Raw genomic sequence first — 19352 nt, 5'->3', positions numbered from 1 at the left:
TTTATGTTCGGGATTCCAAAAGCTTTATTAAAAACAACATAAATGGTGCCTACTCAAAAAGTAAACAGTTTAGTTTGGAATTAAGACAAATCATAATACCACAAATGAAGACGGATGTGGGGGAGCAGGAGCTCTTTTCTGAGGCAATTCCACAGAAACCCAAAGTTAAAAAACAAATTCATAAAAAGATGTTCAAAATACAACCCCACTCAATATCGAGTACCCCAAGAGTTGAAAAGACCACCACATACATGTTCTTTATCCACGACACGCCCTAAAAATAAAATTAGGAGCAAGAGGACTGATGGCTGTTCAAACTGCTGAGGCATTCAGTGTTGAGTGGAGCTTTAGCGGCACGATAAACTAGTATGTTTACACATTCATAAAGCAGAAGATCTACAAGAGTACCATAAAAACCTCATTTTTGTAACAGCTCCATATACCAGGTCAGTCTCCTTCCTGAGCTCCCTGACACGCTGAGGTATGTCTTCATCAGTCGCTACATGTTATGAGAAGCAGACAAAGTGCACAGTGGACACTTGACTCAATAACAATAAATACACTCGATGGGTAGCTTATTTTGTAGTACCCCAGTCGCGAGAGACACGATGCACAAAGTGAGCGGGATGCAGGAAACGGACATAACAGTTCTTTTTTCCCCCTCCCCCACATCCAACAGCAAGGTGAGTTTGCAGAAGAACTTCTCTAATGGTTGTGTTTGAATGTGGGCAGGGATCGCTTCATCGGTTTTTGGCCTGACGTCGGACGCTGTTACAATGGGACGTGGCTGAAGAGGTACGACACAGATTCACCGTTGTGAGTTCTACGGATGGCCTCTGCGAGGATCATGGAGATGTCGATAACCTGAAAATGGAAAAAAATAAAAATAAATAGTAAATCAGAATCAGAATCAGCTTTATTGTCATTACGCAAGGTAACGAGATTGAGGCCATTCCATACAGTGCGATGTGTGCATGCTAGAAAAACAATGTGCAAATATATAAAAATATAAAAAATGTAGAAGTGCAATGAATATGGTGTGAAATGAATATATACATGAAAAAAAACCAAAACAAAAACAGGGTGGTTGGTGGAATGGGTTATTGCACCGAAGAGAAGGCAGTTATGAGGGACAATGGGGCAGTCCGTTCAGGATGGTTATGGCCCTGGGGAAGAAGCTGTTCTTTAGCCTGTTTGTTTTGGTTTTAATGCACCTGTAGCGCTTCCCAGAGGGCAGCAGGTGGAACAGGTCAGAGCCAGGGTGGGTGCTGTCCTTGATGATGGCACTGGCTCTGTTGAGGCAGCGGGAGGTGTAGATGTCCGTCAGAGAGGGGAGAGGGCGGCCGATGATCTTCTGAGCCGTCTTGACCACTCTTTGCAGCCTCTCCCTGTCTGCTGCAGTGCAGCTGCCGTACCATACCGTACAGTAGGTCAGCAGGCTCTCGATGGACGAGCGGTAGAAGGTCAGCAGCAGGTCAGGCTTCAGGTTGTACTTCCCAAGGACTCTAAGGAAGTGTAGCCGCTGCTGAGCCTTCTTGATGATTGATGTGGTGTTGACTGTCCAGGAGAAGTCATTAGAGATGTGGACTCCAAGGTACCTGAAGGTGTGGACCCTCTCTACACGCTCGCCGTTGATGTAGTGGGGGGCAGGGTCGGTGCTGCTCCTCCTGAAGTCGACGATGATCTCTCTGGTCTTGCTGGTGTTGAGAGCGAGGTTGTTCTCCGAAGACCAGGCCGTCAGCTTTAGGACCTCCTCTCTGTAGGCAGCCTCGTCACCCCTGGAGATGAGCCCGACCACTGTGGTATCGCCGGCGAACTTGACGGTAAGGTTGTCACTGTGGGCCGGACTGCAGTCATGGGTGTAAAGGCAGTAGAGGAGGGGGCTCAGCACACAGCCCTGTGGGGAGCCGATGCTCAGTGTGCGGGAGGATGAGAGGTGCGGGCCAAGTCTCACATTCTGGGGTCGGTCCGTTAGGAAGTCCCTTATCCAGGCGTTTGTGAGAGGGGGGAGGCCAAGAGTGTCCAGTTTATTGCAGAGTCTGTCCGGGATTATTGTATTGAAGGCAGAGCTATAGTCCACAGAGAGCATCCGGACGTAGCTCTGCTGCTGCTCCAGGTGGTTCAGAGCAGAGTGGAGAGCAACAGCGATGGCGTCCTCTGTGGACCTGTTCGCCCGGTATGCGAACTGGTGGGGGTCAAAGTCTGGAGGGATATGGTCCTTGATGTGCTGGAGAACAAGTCGCTCGAAGCACTTCATGATTACCGGAGTGAGGGCCACTGGTGATCAGATAACTACCGTATTTTTCGGAGTATAAGTCGCTCCAGAGCAATGTTCCCTCTAATTTTTCATGTGTGAGCAAACGTAAAAACTCCCTGAGCATTCAGTGGAGCCCATGTGAGTTAAATCTCCATCCATCCATCCATTTTCTACCGCTTGTCCCTTTCATTGCGGGGGTGCGCTGGAGCCTATCTCAGCTGCATTCGGGCGGAAGGCGGAGTACACCCTGGACAAGTCCCCACCTCATCACAGGGCCAACACAGATAGACAGACAACATTCTCTTATTATTATAATCAAATGACAGCAGTCATTTCCATGAGGTTATTTTCTAATATAAGTGTTTAGGCCCACTTACAATGACAATATCAAAAATATTGTTTTTCATGAACTGTGTACTTGTATTGTTTGTCTGGGTGGAGGTCCTGATTTGGAAATAATTTGTACCCCTTTCAGACATTGCATTTAGTTCCCATTAAAACATTCACATGTTGCACAATGAGATGTACGCAGGGGATCATATGTACATTTCTGCAACTTCCTGTTTGTAAAAAATATATTTTTTTTAGTATTTATTTAATATACTCACAGCATTTCATGATTAATATTTATAAATTAAGATTCCTAATAAATGACACTAGAATAAGCACACAATTGATTGGTAAATCAGAGTAACGACCTGGAATGACGCTTTATGTGTGGTGTTGGAGTTGTCCGACTTTTTGTGTGGCTGTAAACGCATCACTGGCTAAGTGCCATATGTGCATGTGTTGGCGCAAGTGAGAAAGAGCGAGCAGTTGCTGTTGATATAACAAAGTTGCTTTTGGTCTGGTTTGTACTGCAGAAAATGACCAGTTTTGCTAGGTATCATTTTTTTTTACTAATGTTTTGGTGATGTGTTTATGGCCGACAAAGAGTGTACCGTATTTTCCGCACTATAAGGCGCACCTAAAAACCACAAATTTTCTCAAAAGCTGACAGTGCGCCTTATAATCCGGTGCGCCTTATATATGGGTTAATATTAAGATTCATTTTCATAAAGTTTCGGTCTCGCAACTACGGTAAACAGCTGCCATCTTTTTTCCCCGTAGAAGAGGAAGTGCTTCTTCTTCTACGCAAGCAACCGCCAAGGTAAGCACCCGCCCCCATAGAACAGGAAGCGCTTCTTCTTCTACTGTAAGCAACCACCCGCCCGCGTAGAAGAAGAAAAAGCGCGCGGATATTACCGTACGTTTCATTTCCTTTGTGTGTTTACATCTGTAAAGACAACAAAATGGCTCCTACTAAGCGACAGGGATCCGGTTCATGAAAAGACGCAATCTCTCCATCCGCACACGGATTACTATTTCACAGCAACTGCCTAAAGACTTTCAAGAAAAGCTGGCTACTTTCCGTGCATATTGTAAAAACAAGATAGCTGAAAAAAAGATCCGGCCAGAGAACATTATCAACATGGACGGACGAGGTTCCACTGACTTTTGATATTCCTGTGAACCGCACTGTGGATACAACGGGAGCACGTACGGTGAATATTCGCACCACAGGGAATGAGAAGTCATCCTTCACTGTGGTTCTAGCTTGCCATGCTAATGGCCAGAAACTTCCACCCATGGTGATATTCAAAAGGAAGACCTTGCCAAAAGAGACCTTTCCAGCCGGCGTCATCATAAAAGCTAACTCGAAGGGATGGATGAAGAAAAGATGAGCGAGTGGTAAAGGTAAGTTTAAGTTTACGCGAAGAGGCCGGGTGGCTTTTTTCACACAGCTCCGTCCATGTTGATATACGACTCCATGCGCGCCCACATCACGCTGGTTTTTAATATATTATTAAAGTTTGACTGACCTATCTGACTGTTTTTTTGACATTCCTTTAGCGCAGTTAGATGCGGCTTACAACACCGGGCGTCTTATAGGTGGACAAAGTTTTGAAATATGCCGTTCATTGAAGGCGCGGCTTATAACCCAGGGCGCCTTATGGTGCGGAAAATACGGTAAGTGTCGTTGAAACTTACTTAATATTTTTGTTTTAAGGGTTAATATTTTTTGTTGAAAATTATTATGGATGTGAATTCATGTTCCATTTTTTGTAAATAAGACACATTTTGTTTACTATAAAAAGGGCAATTTATTTCCTTTGTTACACCGCTATTCTCGCGAGGTTTTGGTTTACTATTGCGAGACCTGCATTCGCCCAGACATGCAAAGGACTTTGAGCGAGCCATCAGCAGCAGCAAGAACATTTAGCTAGCTAAACAAGGTATTTGTCATATTGTGTCGAATTGTTCTGTATATTTATAAAGTACATTGGTTTAATTATTGTACGCTCATTTAGTATGCACAAGACTGAAATATTTGCTGCCCAAGAACCTCCGAAGTGGCAGGCGGCCACGAGGTAGCTATTTTGTTTAGCACTTTATTTGCCTGTGACTGATTTATGTCTAAAGCATTGTATTTCATGTCTTGTCCTGTAGGTTTCACGGCATAAACCCAAGTAAAGAGCCCGTCTTTAAGAAGCCGTGCCTGTGTTGTCATTTCGGAGCCACAAAGAGTTTTGCTCAGTAAAGTGATGTGTGGAATTCATGTCCTCAAAGCGTCTCGACAGACGTTACAATATTTGAACAATGATGACGAAAACGGTTTTCTCTGCCGTGTCCGTGTGTCGAAAATTGTTATGCGCTTGTTTTTTTAATTAGATTTTGTGCGTGGCATAGATTTGCCATGCGCATAGGACGCTTGAGCAGTGCGCAATTGTACAGGCGCGCACCGTAGAGGGAACGTTGCTCCGGAGTATAAGTCGCACCGGCCGAAAATGCATAATAAAGAAGGAAAAAAACATAAGTCGCACTGGAGTATAAGTCGCATTTTTTGGGGAAACCTATTTGATAAAAGCCAACACCAAGAATGGACATTTGAAAGGCAATTTAAAATAAATAAAGAATAGTGAACAACAGGCTGAATAAGTGTACGTTATATGAGGCATAAATAACCAACTGGTATGTTAACGTAACATATTATGGTAAGAGTCATTCAAATAACTATAACATATAGAACATGCTATACGTTTACCAAACAATCTGTCACTCCTAATGGCTAAATCCCATGAAATCTTATACGTCTAGTCTCTTACGTGAATGAGCTAAATAATATTATTTGATATTTTACGCTAATGTGTTAATAATTTCACACATAAGTCGCTCCTGAGTATAAGTCGCACCCCCAGCCAAACTATGAAAAAAACTGCGACTTATAGTCCGAAAAATACAGTAGTACATCAGATAACTAATCACCAGCATCCATTTTTCTCCTAAAATCACCAAGACTGTCTTGCTCTAGTTTCTCAAAATAGTGGAGTGTGACTCCTTGCTTAGTCTTTTTTAGGCAGGAAATGCAACATTCAGTATGGAACTAATGGATAAATGAATGCATGAATAACACTTGAGCCAAGTGCAGCCACTACAACGGTTCCACTGTGGCCCTGTGTTGATGAGTCCAGTGTTTCCCACACATTCATTTGTAGCTTTTCTCCATTTTACCTGGCTGTAAGTGTGATTTCTGTATTGCCAGCACCTGTTACTTGCTACAAGTGAGTTGAATTACAAATTAAAAAAGCATCACATGTAGAGATGTCCGATAATGGCTTTTTTGCCGATATCCGATATTCTGAAATTGTTCAACTCTTAATTACCGATTCCAATAACAACCGATACCGATATAAATAGTCGTGAAATTAACACATTATTATGCCTAATTTTGATGTGATGCCCCGCTGGATGCATTAAACAATGTATCAAGGTTTTCCAAAATAAATCAACTCAAGTTATGGAAAAAAAATGCCAACATGGCACTGCCATATTTATTATTGAAGTCACAAAGTGCATTATTTTTTTTAACATTCCTCAAAACAGCAGCTTGGAATTTGGGACATGCTCTTTCTGAGAGAGCATGAGGAGGTTGAGGTGGGGGGTAGAGGGTAGCGGGGGGTGCATATTGTAGTGTCCCGGAAGAGTTAGTGCTGCAAGGGGTTCTGGGTATTTGTTCTGTTGTGTTACGGTGCAGATGTTCTCCCGAAATGTGTTTGTCATTCTTGTTTGGTGTGGGTTCACAGTGTGGCGCATATTTGTAACAGTGTTAAAGTTGTTTATACGGCCACCCTCAGTGTGACCTGTATGGCTGTTGACCAAGTATGCCTTGCATTCACCTGTGTGTGTGAAAAGCCGGAGATATGTGATTGGGCCGGCATGCAAAGGCAGTGCCTTTAAGGTTTATTGGCGCTCTGTACTTCTCCCTACGCCCGTGTACACAGCGGCATTTTAAAAAGTCATACATTTTACTTTTTGAAACCATCCATTTGCTACCGCTTGTCCCTTTTGGGGTCCCAGGGTGTGCTGGAGCCTATCTCAGCTGCATTCGGGCGGAAGGCGGGGTACACCCTGGACAAGTCGCCACCTCATCGCAGGGGCAACACAGATAGACAGACAACATTCACACTCACATCCACACACTAGGGCCAATTTAGTGTTGCCAATCAACCTATCCCCAGGTGCATGTCTTTGGAGGTGGGAGGAAGCCGGAGTACCCGGAGGGAACCCACGCAGTCACGGGGAGAACATGCAAACTCCACACAGAAAGACTACTACTCAGGACCTTCGTATTGTGAGGCACATGCACTAACCCCTGGTCCACCGTGCTTTTTGAAACCGATAATTTCCGATGTTGCATTTTAAAGCATTTATCGGCCGATAATATTGGCAGTTCGATATTATCGGACATCTCTAATCACATGCTTAGAATAAAACCATTCCTTACGATTTTTAAAAAGGTACCAATACACTTATTTTCATTGTCGATTTACTTAACAGAAACTAGTTAACATTTACCAAACACAGAAACTAAACGCTTAGTTGTTGTGCAGGAAAGCCAAGTGCTTTATTCAACACAAATGACCACATTATAGTCGCTTTGGTGATATTTGTTAGCATGAAGAAAATATCCTTAATAGTTTTAATAAACAAGATGAATAAATCTCTCATAGGCTCACCATCATATACCGTATTTTCCGCACCATTAGCCGCACCTAAAAACCACAAATTTACTCAAAAGCTGACAGTGCGGCTTTTAACCCGGTGCGCTTTATATATGGATTAATATTAAGATTCATTTTCATAAAGTTTCGGTCTCGTAACTACGGTAAACAGCCGCCATCTTTTTTCCCGGTAGAACAGGAAGCGCTTCTTCTTCTACGCAAGCAACCGCCAAGGTAAGCACCCGCCCCCATAGAACAGGAAGCGCTTCTTCTTCTACTGTAAGCAACCACCCGCCCGCGTAGAAGAAGAAAAAGCGCGCGGATATTACCGTACGTTTCATTTCCTGTTTACATCTGTAAAGACCACAAAATGGCTCCTACTAAGCGACAAGGATCCGGTTCATGAAAAGACGCAATCTCTCCATCCTCACACGGATTACTATTTCACAGCAACTGGTATTCCTGTGAACCGCACTGTGGATACTGTGGATACAACGGGAGCACGTACGGTGAATATTCGCACCACAGGGAATGAGAAGTCATCCTTCACTGTGGTTCTAGCTTGCCATGCTAATGGCCTGAAACTTCCACCCATGGTGATATTCAAAAGGAAGACCTTGCCAAAAGAGACCTTTCCAGCCGGCGTCATCATAAAAGCTAACTCGAAGGGATGGATGGATGAAGAAAAGATGAGCGAGTGGTTAAGGGAAGTTTACGCGAAGAGGCCGGGTGGCTTTTTTCACACAGCTCCGTCCATGTTGATATACGACTCTATGCGCGCCCACATCACAGATGGTGTCAAAAAACAAGTGAAGCACACAAATACAACACTCGCCGTCATTCCGGGTGGATTAACCAAAGAACTCCAACCGCTGGATATTGGTGTCAACAGGGCATTCAAATCACGACTGCGAACGGCGTGGGAACAATGGATGACCGAAGGCGAACACACCTTCACTAAGACAGGCAGACAGCGCCGGACGACATACGCCAACATCTGCCAGTGGATCGTAAATGCCTGGGCAGATATTTCGGTCACAACTGTGGTCCGAGCTTTCCGGAAGGCAGGATTCACAGAACTGCTGGACAACAGTGACACTGACTCCGATGACTTCGACGAGACGGAACCGGCCATTTTGGATCCCACATTTGCCCAACTTTTCAATTCGGACACCGAAGACGAAGAATTCGAAGGATTTACGAATGAAGAATAACTTCAGAAGGTGAGCGCTATGTTTATTTTGTGTGTTGTGACATTAACGTTCGAGCAACATTATGTTGCTATTGCTCTGCACTATTTTGAATTTTACTATGTTTGTGATTGCACATTTGCGTACATTTTGGGACAGAGTTGTTAGAACGCTGGTTTTTAATATATTATTAAAGTTTGACTGACCTATCTGACTGTTTTTTTGACATTCCCTTTAGCGCAGCGTAGGCGCGGCTTATAGTCCGGGGCGGCTTATAGGTGGACAACGTTTTGAAATATGCCATTCATTGAAGGTGCGGCTAATAATCCGGTGCGCCTTATAGTGCGGAAAATACAGTACTGAATCTTGATATCGCTAGCAAACATTGCTGAACAACAGGGACATATAAAGCTAAATGAGACAAAATATTAACTTCACAGCATAAAAACAACTGCAGACATGAATTGTAGATGTGACTAATATAAACTTCAAACAATCACAGCAGCACCGTGCTAGTATACCTTTTTTTTTAATATACCAAATACCTGCACTTGCTTGTGTTCGTTTGCATTGACGGCACTCTTATTTTGGCAAAAGTATTAACAGTTGGGCTTTGAAGGAAATTAATATTTGTTCAAAAAGGGGACATGACTGAAAAAAATAAATAAGAGAACCGGTGCAGAAAATAAACAGGCAACCTTACTTGTATTTTGGGACAATGCCTCATTTTCTCTTCCTGGGGAATCGTATTAGTGACCACAACTGCTTCAAAGCAGGCATTGTTGATGCGTGAGATTGCGGGCCCAGAAAAGATGCCATGGGTGAGGATGGCGTAGACTTTGGTAGCACCGGCAGAAATCAACCTAAAACACAAAAAAGGTAAGATGTGTAATCACGTTTATCAAGTGGAAGTCGTTCGCTGATGTTGATAAGATTTTAATGTAGTGAATCCTCAATTCTAAAAAATAGCTTTTGATTATGGTAAGGATATGATAATGGATACGATTGACATATTTTCATTTATGTTCAAAATATGTCGGTAATTAAACACACTAAAGATTTTTCATGAACGTCTCCAAATATGTCCCTTAAACATTAAAAACCTATCAACTAAGGGTGTAACGGTACACAAACATTTCGGTTCGGTACGTACCTCGGTTTAGAGGTCACGATTCGGTTCATTTTCGGTACAGTAAGAAAACAACAAAATATAATTTTTGGGGTTATTTATTTACCAAATTTGCAAAATCTTCCACCAAAAATATTTTTCTTAGTGGAATATTTGATGTGAAGTAATGGGAACCTTGGATGGATCAATAGTTCATAATAACATTGATTTTGATTCAATATTATGTTTTGAGCAATGACAGTTTGAAAGAAAAAAAAAACAGCTTTGTTTTATTAGTCAACATTGCACCTTTTTGTAAATTACATTTAACCTTTAAGCTTTTTTATTTCACTTTTGTTATTTTTTTGTTTATTTTAATAGTATTTTAGAATGTGCCGTGGGCCTTTAAAACATTAGCTGTGGGCCGCAAATGGCCTCTGGGGCACACTTTTGACACCCTTGCTATAGATAATAAAAAGTTAAATCTGATAAATCTATGGATAAAAAGCAGAGCCTGGCGACGCATGCGCGTTTATCATAATTCTCTCTCTCTCTCTCTCTCTCTCTCTCTCTCTCTGTCTCTGCCCCTCCCTCACGAATGCTGCACAATTTGTTTTGTTTTTAACCCCTTCTTAACCCTGAACGTACATTGAAAATACACGCAACCCTAACTCAAAATGCCGGACATTTGAGGCATTTAAGAAACTCCGCCCGGACAGTTCCGCAAAAGAGGACATGTCCGGTGAAAAGAGGACATATGGTCAGTCTATCGTAGCCCGTTAGCTGCTAGCATGCAGTGTGTTGTGCTTCAGTGTGCATCTTTTACACAAAGTGCGTTACGCTGCTTAATATGTCCGTGTGGAAACTCGTTCGGTACACCTCCGGACCGAACCGAAGTCCCCGTACCGAAACGATTCAATACAAATACATGTACCGTTACACCTCTACTATCAACACAAAAGTGCACAGTATCGAGCAAATGAAATATGGTATGTGCTGACTGGCTAATTGTTTTGATAGCCACTAAACTAGCATGTCGTGATACTGTGTACAGGTGATCGCGTGCTAAGCAGATGCACAGAATGTTGTAGCGATGTTTGTCTAGTCTGCGAACACCAAGGTTTCTTGACCTGACTGGTGTGTGGTAAACCGACAATCACTGTCCCTGAAAACCTCAAATAAAGCCAGAAATCTTGGGGTTATTTTAGATTCTGATTTACATTTCGACAGTCACATCAAATCAGTAACAAAATCGGCCTACTATCACCTCAAAAATGTAACAAGACTTAGAGGGCTCATGTCAGCTCAAGACTTAGAAAAACTTGTACATGTCTTTATTACCAGTAGGCTAGACCATTGTAATGGTCTCCTTGCAGGTCTTCCCAAAAAAACTGTCAGGCAGCTACAGCTTGTTCAGAACGCTGCTGCTAGAGTTCTAACAAAGACCAAAAAATGTGAGCACATTACACCAATTCTTAAATCTTTACATTGGCTCCCTGTACATGAGAGAATTGATTTCCAAATCCTCCTGCTCACATAAATCACTACATGGTCTAGGGCCAAAGTATATCACCGATATGCTCCCACAATATAAGCCGTCTAGATCAGTGTTTTTCAACCTTTTTTGAGCCGAGGCACATTTTTTGCGTTGAAAAAATCCGGAGGCACACCACCAGCAGAAATCATTAAAAAACGAAACTCAGTTGACAGTAAAAAGTCGTCGCAATTGTTGGATCTGACTTTAAACCATAACCAAGCATGCATCACTATAGCTCTTGTCTCAAAGTACTGTCACCACCTGTCACATCACGCCGTGGCTTATTTGGAGTTTTTTGCTGTTTTCCTGTGTGTAGTGTTTTAGTTCTTGTCTTACACTCCTATTTTGGTGGCTTTTTCTCTTTTTTTTGGTATTTTCCTGTAGCAGTTTCATGTCTTCCTTTGAGCGATATTTCCTGCATCTACTTTGTTTTAGCAATCAAGAATATTTCAGTTGTTTTTATCCTTCTTTGTGGGGACATTGTTGGTTGTCATGTCATGTTCGGATGTACTTTGTGGACGGCGTCTTTGCTCCACAGTAAGTCTTTGCTGTCGTCCAGCATTCTGTTTTTGTTGACTTTGTAGCCAGTTCAGTTTTAGTTTCGTTCTGCATAGCCTTCCCTAAGCTTCATTGCCTTTTCTTAGGGGCACTCACCTTTTGTTTATTTTTGGTTCAAGCATTAGATACCTTTTTACCGACATCTACAAAGCAATTGTAATCACCAAAATGATTCCCGTGCGCAGCCACCGCTGCTGCCCACTGCTCCCCTCACCTCCCAGGGGGTGATCAAGGGTGATGGGTCAAATGCAGAGAATAATCTCGCCACACCTAGTGTGTGTGTGACAATCATTGGTACTTTAACTTTAATTAGCTACCGGCTGCCACTTACTAATATGGAAGAGTATTACACGGTTACCGTACTCTGCCGAGCTCTCGACAGCACCGACACTCAACATTAACACATTATTTGCAGACTATAATTACTGGTTTGCAAAAAATATTTTTAACCCAAATAGGTGAAATTAGATAATCTCCCACGGCACACCAGACTATCTCACGGCACACTAGTGTGCCACGACACAGTGATTGAAAAACACTGCTCTAGATCACGAAGATCTTCTGAGACGCATCATTCAGTCACTATGCAACAAATAGCTGGAATAAACTTCCTGAAGATGTCAGACTTTCCCCAACTCTGACTACTTTTAAAACTAGACTGAAAACTTTTATGTTCACCTTAGCTTTCAGCTAAATCTTTTCATCTTTTAACATCTGCAATGTTTTTAGTTTTTATTGTCTGCATTTTAATTTTGCTTTTATTTTCTTTCATTTCACTTTGTTGTACCACATGTTGTGCTGTCTGCCTTGTGTATGAAAAGTGCTATACAAATAAAGTTGCCTTGCCTTGCCTTGTTGTAACCAACACGTGGTTCAAAACCGATCCCAGAAGGCAGTACAAATGGAAATGCCCAGGCGACAGAGCACAAAATCAGATCGACTTCATCATGATCAACCAAAGATTTCGAAACGCTGTCAAACATGTTAGGGCATTTCCGGGGGCAGATTGCAAGTCAGACCACAACTCTGTCGTCATGGGGTTCAAACTCTCCCTCAAGAAAGTTCCTAAACCAGTGAGGGATTAAACGCACTGCAAGTAAACTATCCATCCCTTTTCTACCGCTTATTCCCTCTCTACTAATGCAAGTGAAATTCCGTCATTTGGACTTCACTAATTATTGGCAACAAGCCAACCAGCTGTGTGCGTATCTACATGTGCACAACATTGGAGCGAGTTACCGTAACTTTATTACTGGCCACTCTTTAAAACCCTTGGGCAGGTCTGAATGTTATCTAAATGTTTACCTTAGTTTGAAACAAGGGTGGTAATACCAATCGCCATCTTTTGGCAAGACATGTTTTAAGCACCGCTTGCGAGGCAGCGCTTCTGTGTTTAAAGCGTCACTTGTATCGTGAGTTTTGAAGTTAAAATACCTGCAGAGGTGGGTAGAGTAGCCAGAAATTGTACTCAAGTAAGAGTACTGTTACTTTAGAGATTTATTATTCAAGTAAAAGTAAGGAGTAGTCACCCAAATATTTACTTGAGTAAAAGTAAAAAGTATGTTGTGAAAAAACTACTGAAGTACTGAGTAACTGATGAGTAACCTGTTCGTTTAATGATGACGGCAACAAATAATGCACAAAAACATAAAAATAGCAATGAGCAAAGTCAGACCCAGGAATATCTCTCAAGCAACTAAAACAATAATATATATTAAATAATAATACATTAACCTAAAAAAATGAAGGCAAATTGAGCCACGATAACTTAACAGCACCATAGGCTCTGTAGGCAGAGATTACAAAGGAAAATAACAAGTTAGCCTTTACGCAAACCATAAACTGATAGGTGTGGGCTTTGGAGCAATCAAAGCTGCTCACACAGTCACTAAGGTGGGCACCTTGTTTGACATGTCAACTTAATGTGTATTATATTTATCCATGAGAGCATTTTTGTTGTAAATTGTGAGGTGTGTCTGTTAAAATCAAGGTTGTTTTTACAAATGATGACAGATGTGAACAAGAGCATGTATTGTCTTTGTGTGATGATGTAAATGAGGTGTGGTTGTATTGTATATTAAGTATGTGTCCATGAAAGGGCATTTTATGACTTTTTTCTTAATACTTGTGTACGATTTTATTGTCATAATTTTATTGCATGATTTTTGTATCCCTTTAATTTAGGTAGCCAGGGACTGCAGATGGAAATTAACTATTTAGCTAACCTGGTACAGAACATATCTGTCTTTGAGCTTAATGTTTCTGTGCATTGTCCCTTCAAATAAAAGACTAAACTAACTAAACCTGGGAACACACTGTGCACTTCTGAGTGGTGTTTCTATGCATGCGTGTGTGTGTGCGTGCGACTCTGCGTGTCTATGAGGCTGCAGTGTGTTAATAAATGTCCCCACACGATGTACATTTGAAAGTGATTCATAGCAGCGAAGCTAACATCAGCCTACGGTGACAGCCAAAATATCTACTAACGTTACTTACCGCCATGTGCTTCCTCAAATTTGACGTTGAGTTCATGTAAGCTTAAGCTGGTTGTTGTTTTGCCGCTGAAACTTTATGTTTGACCGCCTGGCTCTGTTTGATTGGTGAAACGGAGTCAAACGTCACCAGTGACTGTATGTGATTGGTGAAACGCAGGCATGCGATAGATCCTACTTTGAAGGTCTGTCTGACAAACCAAAACAAACAAAGCGTGCATTAACAGATCGATAAAAATCAGTAGCGAGTAGCGAGCTGAATGTAGAGAAATGGAGCGGAGTAAAAGTAGCGTTTCTTCTCTATAAATATACTCAAGTAAAAGTAAAAGTATGTTGCATTAAAACTACTCTTAGAAGTACAATTTATCCCAAAAGTTACTCAAGTACCGTATTTTCCGCACTATAAGGCGCACCTAAAAACCACAAATTTTCTCAAAAGCTAACAGTGCGCCTTATAACCCGGTGCGCTTTATATATGGATAAATATTAAGATTCATTTTCATAAAGTTTAGGTCTCGCAACTACGGTAAACAGCCGCCATCTTTTTTCCCCGTAGAAGAAGCGCGCGGTGCATGCTGGGATATGTGACGTTTCATTTCCATTTGTGTGTTTATGTAAAGACCCCAAAATGGCTCCTATTAAGTGTGTTGTCTGTCTAATTATAAATAATGCAGACGAGGCGTGTTAACTGAGTTCTCAACGTTTACTCACAGCGTGCTCATAACCACATTCTAACTCCCAGCATACAACAACGCTTCTCAGGGCTACCGCGCATGCTCGTAACTATCGTTGCATGCTGGGTAGTGTAGTTGTTATATTTGCTAGCTCATAACAGCACATTGAGAGACACGCTTACGCGCTTAATTCAATACTCGCCGTCATTCCGGGTGGATTGACAAAAGACCTCCAGCCGCTAGATATTGGTGTCAACAGGGCATTCGAAGCTAGACTGCTAACTGCGTGGGAACTTCTCAGGGCTACCGCGCATGCTCGTAACTATCGTTGCATGCTGGGTAGTGTAGTTGTTATATTTGCTAGCTCATAACAGCACATTGAGAGACACGCTTACGCGCTTAATTCAATACTCGCCGTCATTCCGGGTGGATTGACAAAAGACCTCCAGCCGCTAGATATTGGTGTCAACAGGGCATTCGAAGCTAGACTGCTAACTGCGTGGGAACAATGGAAGACAGAAGGCGAACACACCTTCACTAAGACGAGGAGGCAGCGCCAGACGACGCCAACATCTGCCAGTGGATCGTAAATTTGCCCAACTTTTCACTTCGGACACCGAAGACGAAGGATTTACGAATGAAGAATAACTTCAGAAAGTGAGCGCTATGTTTATTTTGTGTGTTGTGACATTAACGTTCGAGCAACATTATGTTGCTATTGCTCTGCACTATTTTGAATTTTACTATGTTTGTGATTGCACATTTGCGTACATTTTGGGAGTGAACAGAGTTGTTAGAACGCTGGTTTTTAATATATTATTAAAGTTTGACTGACCTATCTGACTGTTTTTTTGACATTCCCTTTAGCGCAGCGTATAGTCCGGGGCGGCTTATTGGTGGACAAAGTTATGAAATATGTAATTCATTGAAGGTGCGGCTAATAATCCGGTGCGCCTTATAGTGCGGAAAATACGGTAGATGTAACGGAGTAAATGTAGCGCGTTACTACCCACCTCTGTTAACCAGTAGAATTGCCATTTTTCCATTTTTCCTCCTCATCCTGTTTCTGCTTTTATGCACCTCGTGTGTGCGTGCTGACATACATTACGTGCGCCTCGGCTCAGCAACGTCACCGCCGCACGGCAGCATGCTGATGAAAAAAAAGTACCGGTATTTTTCCAATGGCAGTATAGTACTGTTTTTAATTCATTGGTACCGGAAAAAATGAGGCATGTCTCAGACCCAAAGAGACTAAGTTGATTGCGTCCTTTTAGTTAATTATGTGTCAGGGACGCGAGAACGCGTATCTAGCAAAATCTCTGCTTACTTGTCGGCAGCATGGCAGATTGTCCCACACGTGTCTGCCATGTCATCTACAAGAATGGCCACCCGACCCGTCACATCCCCGACAAGAACCATGCGGTCGACCTCGTTCGCCTTTTTTCTTTCCTTGTGAATAAGAGCAAAGTCCACATTTAACCTGTCTGCGATAGAGGTGACCCTGCAGAGAGAATGACAAGCAGCATAGTTATAGCCAGGAAAACAATACTGCACTATTAAAATCATCATCATCAACAGTATAGATTCTACATTACAAGGCTCAATGAGTCCTCAATGAGTTTACCTCTTAGCTCCACCAGCATCGGGGGAGACGATGGTACAGTTCTTCCACTCTGATATGTTCTCTCTGATCCACTTTAACACGGCAGGCTCTGCATACAGGTTATCTACAGGGATGTCAAAGAACCCCTAAAAGACAATCACAAAGGAGATTGAGAAATAATTTTGTTTTTGTTTCTAACTGCAATTAGCCACAGATGAGGTCTCATATTTTCCATTACGGCATCGCGGAGTAATACTTTTAAATGTGGAGGTCATACACATATGTAAACTGTTCAACTTGAGCATACACAAGTGTGTCACACAACCAAAATAACAAAAAGGTGGGCCAACAGCGCTGTTGGATTGTGTGTACTTTTAAATCAAAGTGCTTATTCATACTTCAACTACTGGTCCAAAAGAATTGCACTATTTGCATATGACTGATGGAAGACAGAAACATGTATACAAAACCTTGTTTTGACCCAGGAGTACAAGCATTGGGCTCCTTTACAATAGTGTTCAAAGTCCTTCCTGTGGACCAACTACGGTGGCTGCATATATATATATATATATATATATATATATATACAGTGGGGCAAAAAAGTATTTAGTCAGCCACCGATTGTGCAAGTTCTCCCACTTAAAATGATGACAGAGGTCTGTAATTTTCATCATAGGTACACTTCAACTGAGAGACAGAATGTAAAAAAAAATATCCAGGAATTCACATTGTAGGAATTTTAAAGAATTTATTTGTAAATTATGGTGGAAAATAAGTATTTGGTCAATAACAAAAATTAAACTCAATACTTTGTAATATAACCTTTGTTGGCAATAACAGAGGTCAAACGATTACGGTACTATAGGTCTTTACCAGGTTTGCACACACAGTAGCTGGTATTTTGGCCCATTCCGCCATGCAGATCTTCTCGAGAGCAGTGATGTTTTGGGGCTGTTGCCGAGCAACACAGACTTTCAACTCCCTCCACAGATTTTCTATGGGGTTGAGGTCTGGAGTGTGGCTAGGCCACTCCAGGACTTTCAAATGCTTCTTACGGAGCCACTCCTTCGTTGCCCGGGCGGTGTGTTTGGGATCATTGTCATGCTGGAAGCTTTCATCTTCAAAGCTCTCACTGATGGAAGGAGGTTTTGGCTCAAAATCTCGCGATACATGGCCCCATTCATTCTTTCCTTAACACGGATCAGTCAGCCTGTCCCCTTAGCAGAAAAACAGCCCCAAAGCATGATGTTTCCATCCCCATGCTTCACAGTAGGTATGGTGTTCTTGGGATGCAACTCAGTATTCTTCTTCCTCCAAACACGACGAGTTGAGTTTATACCAAAAAGTTCTATTTTGGTTTCATCTGACCACATGACATTCTCCCAATCCTCTGCTGTATCATCCATGTGCTCTCTGGCAAACTTCAGACGGGCCTGGACATGCACTGGCTAAAGCAGGGGGACACGTCTGGCACTGCAGGATTTGATTCCCTGTCGGCGTAGTGTGTTACTGATGGTAACTTTTGTTACTTTGGTCCCAGCTCTCTGCAGGTCATTCACCAGGTCCCCCCGTGTGGTTCTGGGATTTTTGCTCACCGTTTTCATGATCATTTTGACCCCACGGGATGAGATCTTGCGTGGAGCCCCAGATCGAGGGAGATTATCAGTGGTCTTGTATGTCTTCCATTTTCTGATAATTGCTCCAACAGTTGATTTTTTCACACCAAGCTTCTTGCCTATTGTAGATTCACTCTTCACAGTCTGGTGCAGGTCTACAATTCTTTTCCTGGTGTCCTTCGACAGCTCTTTGGTCTTGGCCATAGTGGAGTTTGGAGTCTGACTGTTTGAGGCTGTGGACATGTGTCTTTTATACAGATAAGGAGTTCAAACAGGTGCCATTAATACAGGTAACGAGTGGAATACAGAAGAGCTTCTTAAAGAAGAAGTTACAGGTCTGTGAGAGCCAGAGATCTTCCTTGTTTGAAGTGACCAAATACTTATTTTCCACCATAATTTACAAATAATTTCTTTAAAATTCCTACAATGTGAAATCCTGGATTTTTTTTTCACATTCTGTCTCACAGTTGAAGTGTACCAATGATGAAAAATACAGACCTCAGTCATCATTTTAAGTGGGAGAACTTGCACAATCGGTGGCTGACTAAATACTTTTTTGCCCCACTATATATATATATATATATATATAAAAAAAGAACTATAGCCCACAACAGACCCATTAAGCATCTGCTCACTGTAGTGTGTGCTACTCTGTCCGATGCGGTGGGGAGTTTTTTTTGTCAAGTATCTGTTTAATTTGCAGGAGTTGCTGCAGCAAATAAAGTGTAAAATACTGTAAGTATCCTAATTACCAAATGTATAAAACAATGACATTTGAGACCAAGTGGTAAGCAGATGACCTTAAATTTAATTTGTAAACTTCCTTGTCATCTACTGAAAGAAATGCAGTGTTGTATACTGCTTTTAATTTACACATATTTGATTACTTATGCCTTAGTGTTATGTTAATGTTAAATGTTCGAAAGACGAAAATTATCAACAGAACCCACAAACTTCGGACACCTATGCAATTTTTTTATTTTAAAACAAAACCTTTGTGGTGGTGCACAGTCAAAATCCCTTTTTAAAAAGTCACAATCTAAATATTTGTGGAACACACTCCGTTTGTATATATAGCTAGGGTAAGGTCCAAAAGTATTGTCAGTAAATTGAATAATAAAATAATCGGCATGTGAATGAAGTGAAGCATTCAGGAATTTCATACAATTTGTGGATGGCCGACATTATTATTGAGGTTTAACAGTATTTTGGACAACTGACGATTGTAAATATAAACATATTTAATACTTGTTTGATGGAGTCTATGGGATTCGT

General features: G+C 41.9%; 1 protein-coding gene across 3 annotated transcripts in view; it reads right to left on the bottom strand.

Annotated features, from left to right (window-relative positions):
* The window catches only part of prps1b (phosphoribosyl pyrophosphate synthetase 1B), a 34483-nt gene continuing 15131 nt past the window's right edge, over positions 1-19352 (bottom strand). For all 3 annotated transcript variants that reach the window (XM_061928089.2, XM_061928087.2, XM_061928088.2), the window contains exons 4-7: positions 16483-16607; positions 16186-16359; positions 9193-9352; positions 1-864 (exon numbers count right to left, since the gene is read on the bottom strand). In XM_061928089.2, coding sequence (XP_061784073.1) covers positions 772-864; positions 9193-9352; positions 16186-16359; positions 16483-16607 — 552 coding nt within the window. In that variant the 3' untranslated portion in view covers positions 1-771. The remainder of the gene's footprint in view (positions 865-9192; positions 9353-16185; positions 16360-16482; positions 16608-19352) is intronic.

This window comes from Nerophis lumbriciformis, linkage group LG35 (assembly GCF_033978685.3).
Source record: "Nerophis lumbriciformis linkage group LG35, RoL_Nlum_v2.1, whole genome shotgun sequence".
Classification (NCBI taxonomy): Eukaryota; Metazoa; Chordata; class Actinopteri; order Syngnathiformes; family Syngnathidae; genus Nerophis; species Nerophis lumbriciformis.
The sequence above is the reverse complement of the archived record's forward strand: the minus strand, read 5'-3'. Positions and strand labels throughout refer to the sequence as shown.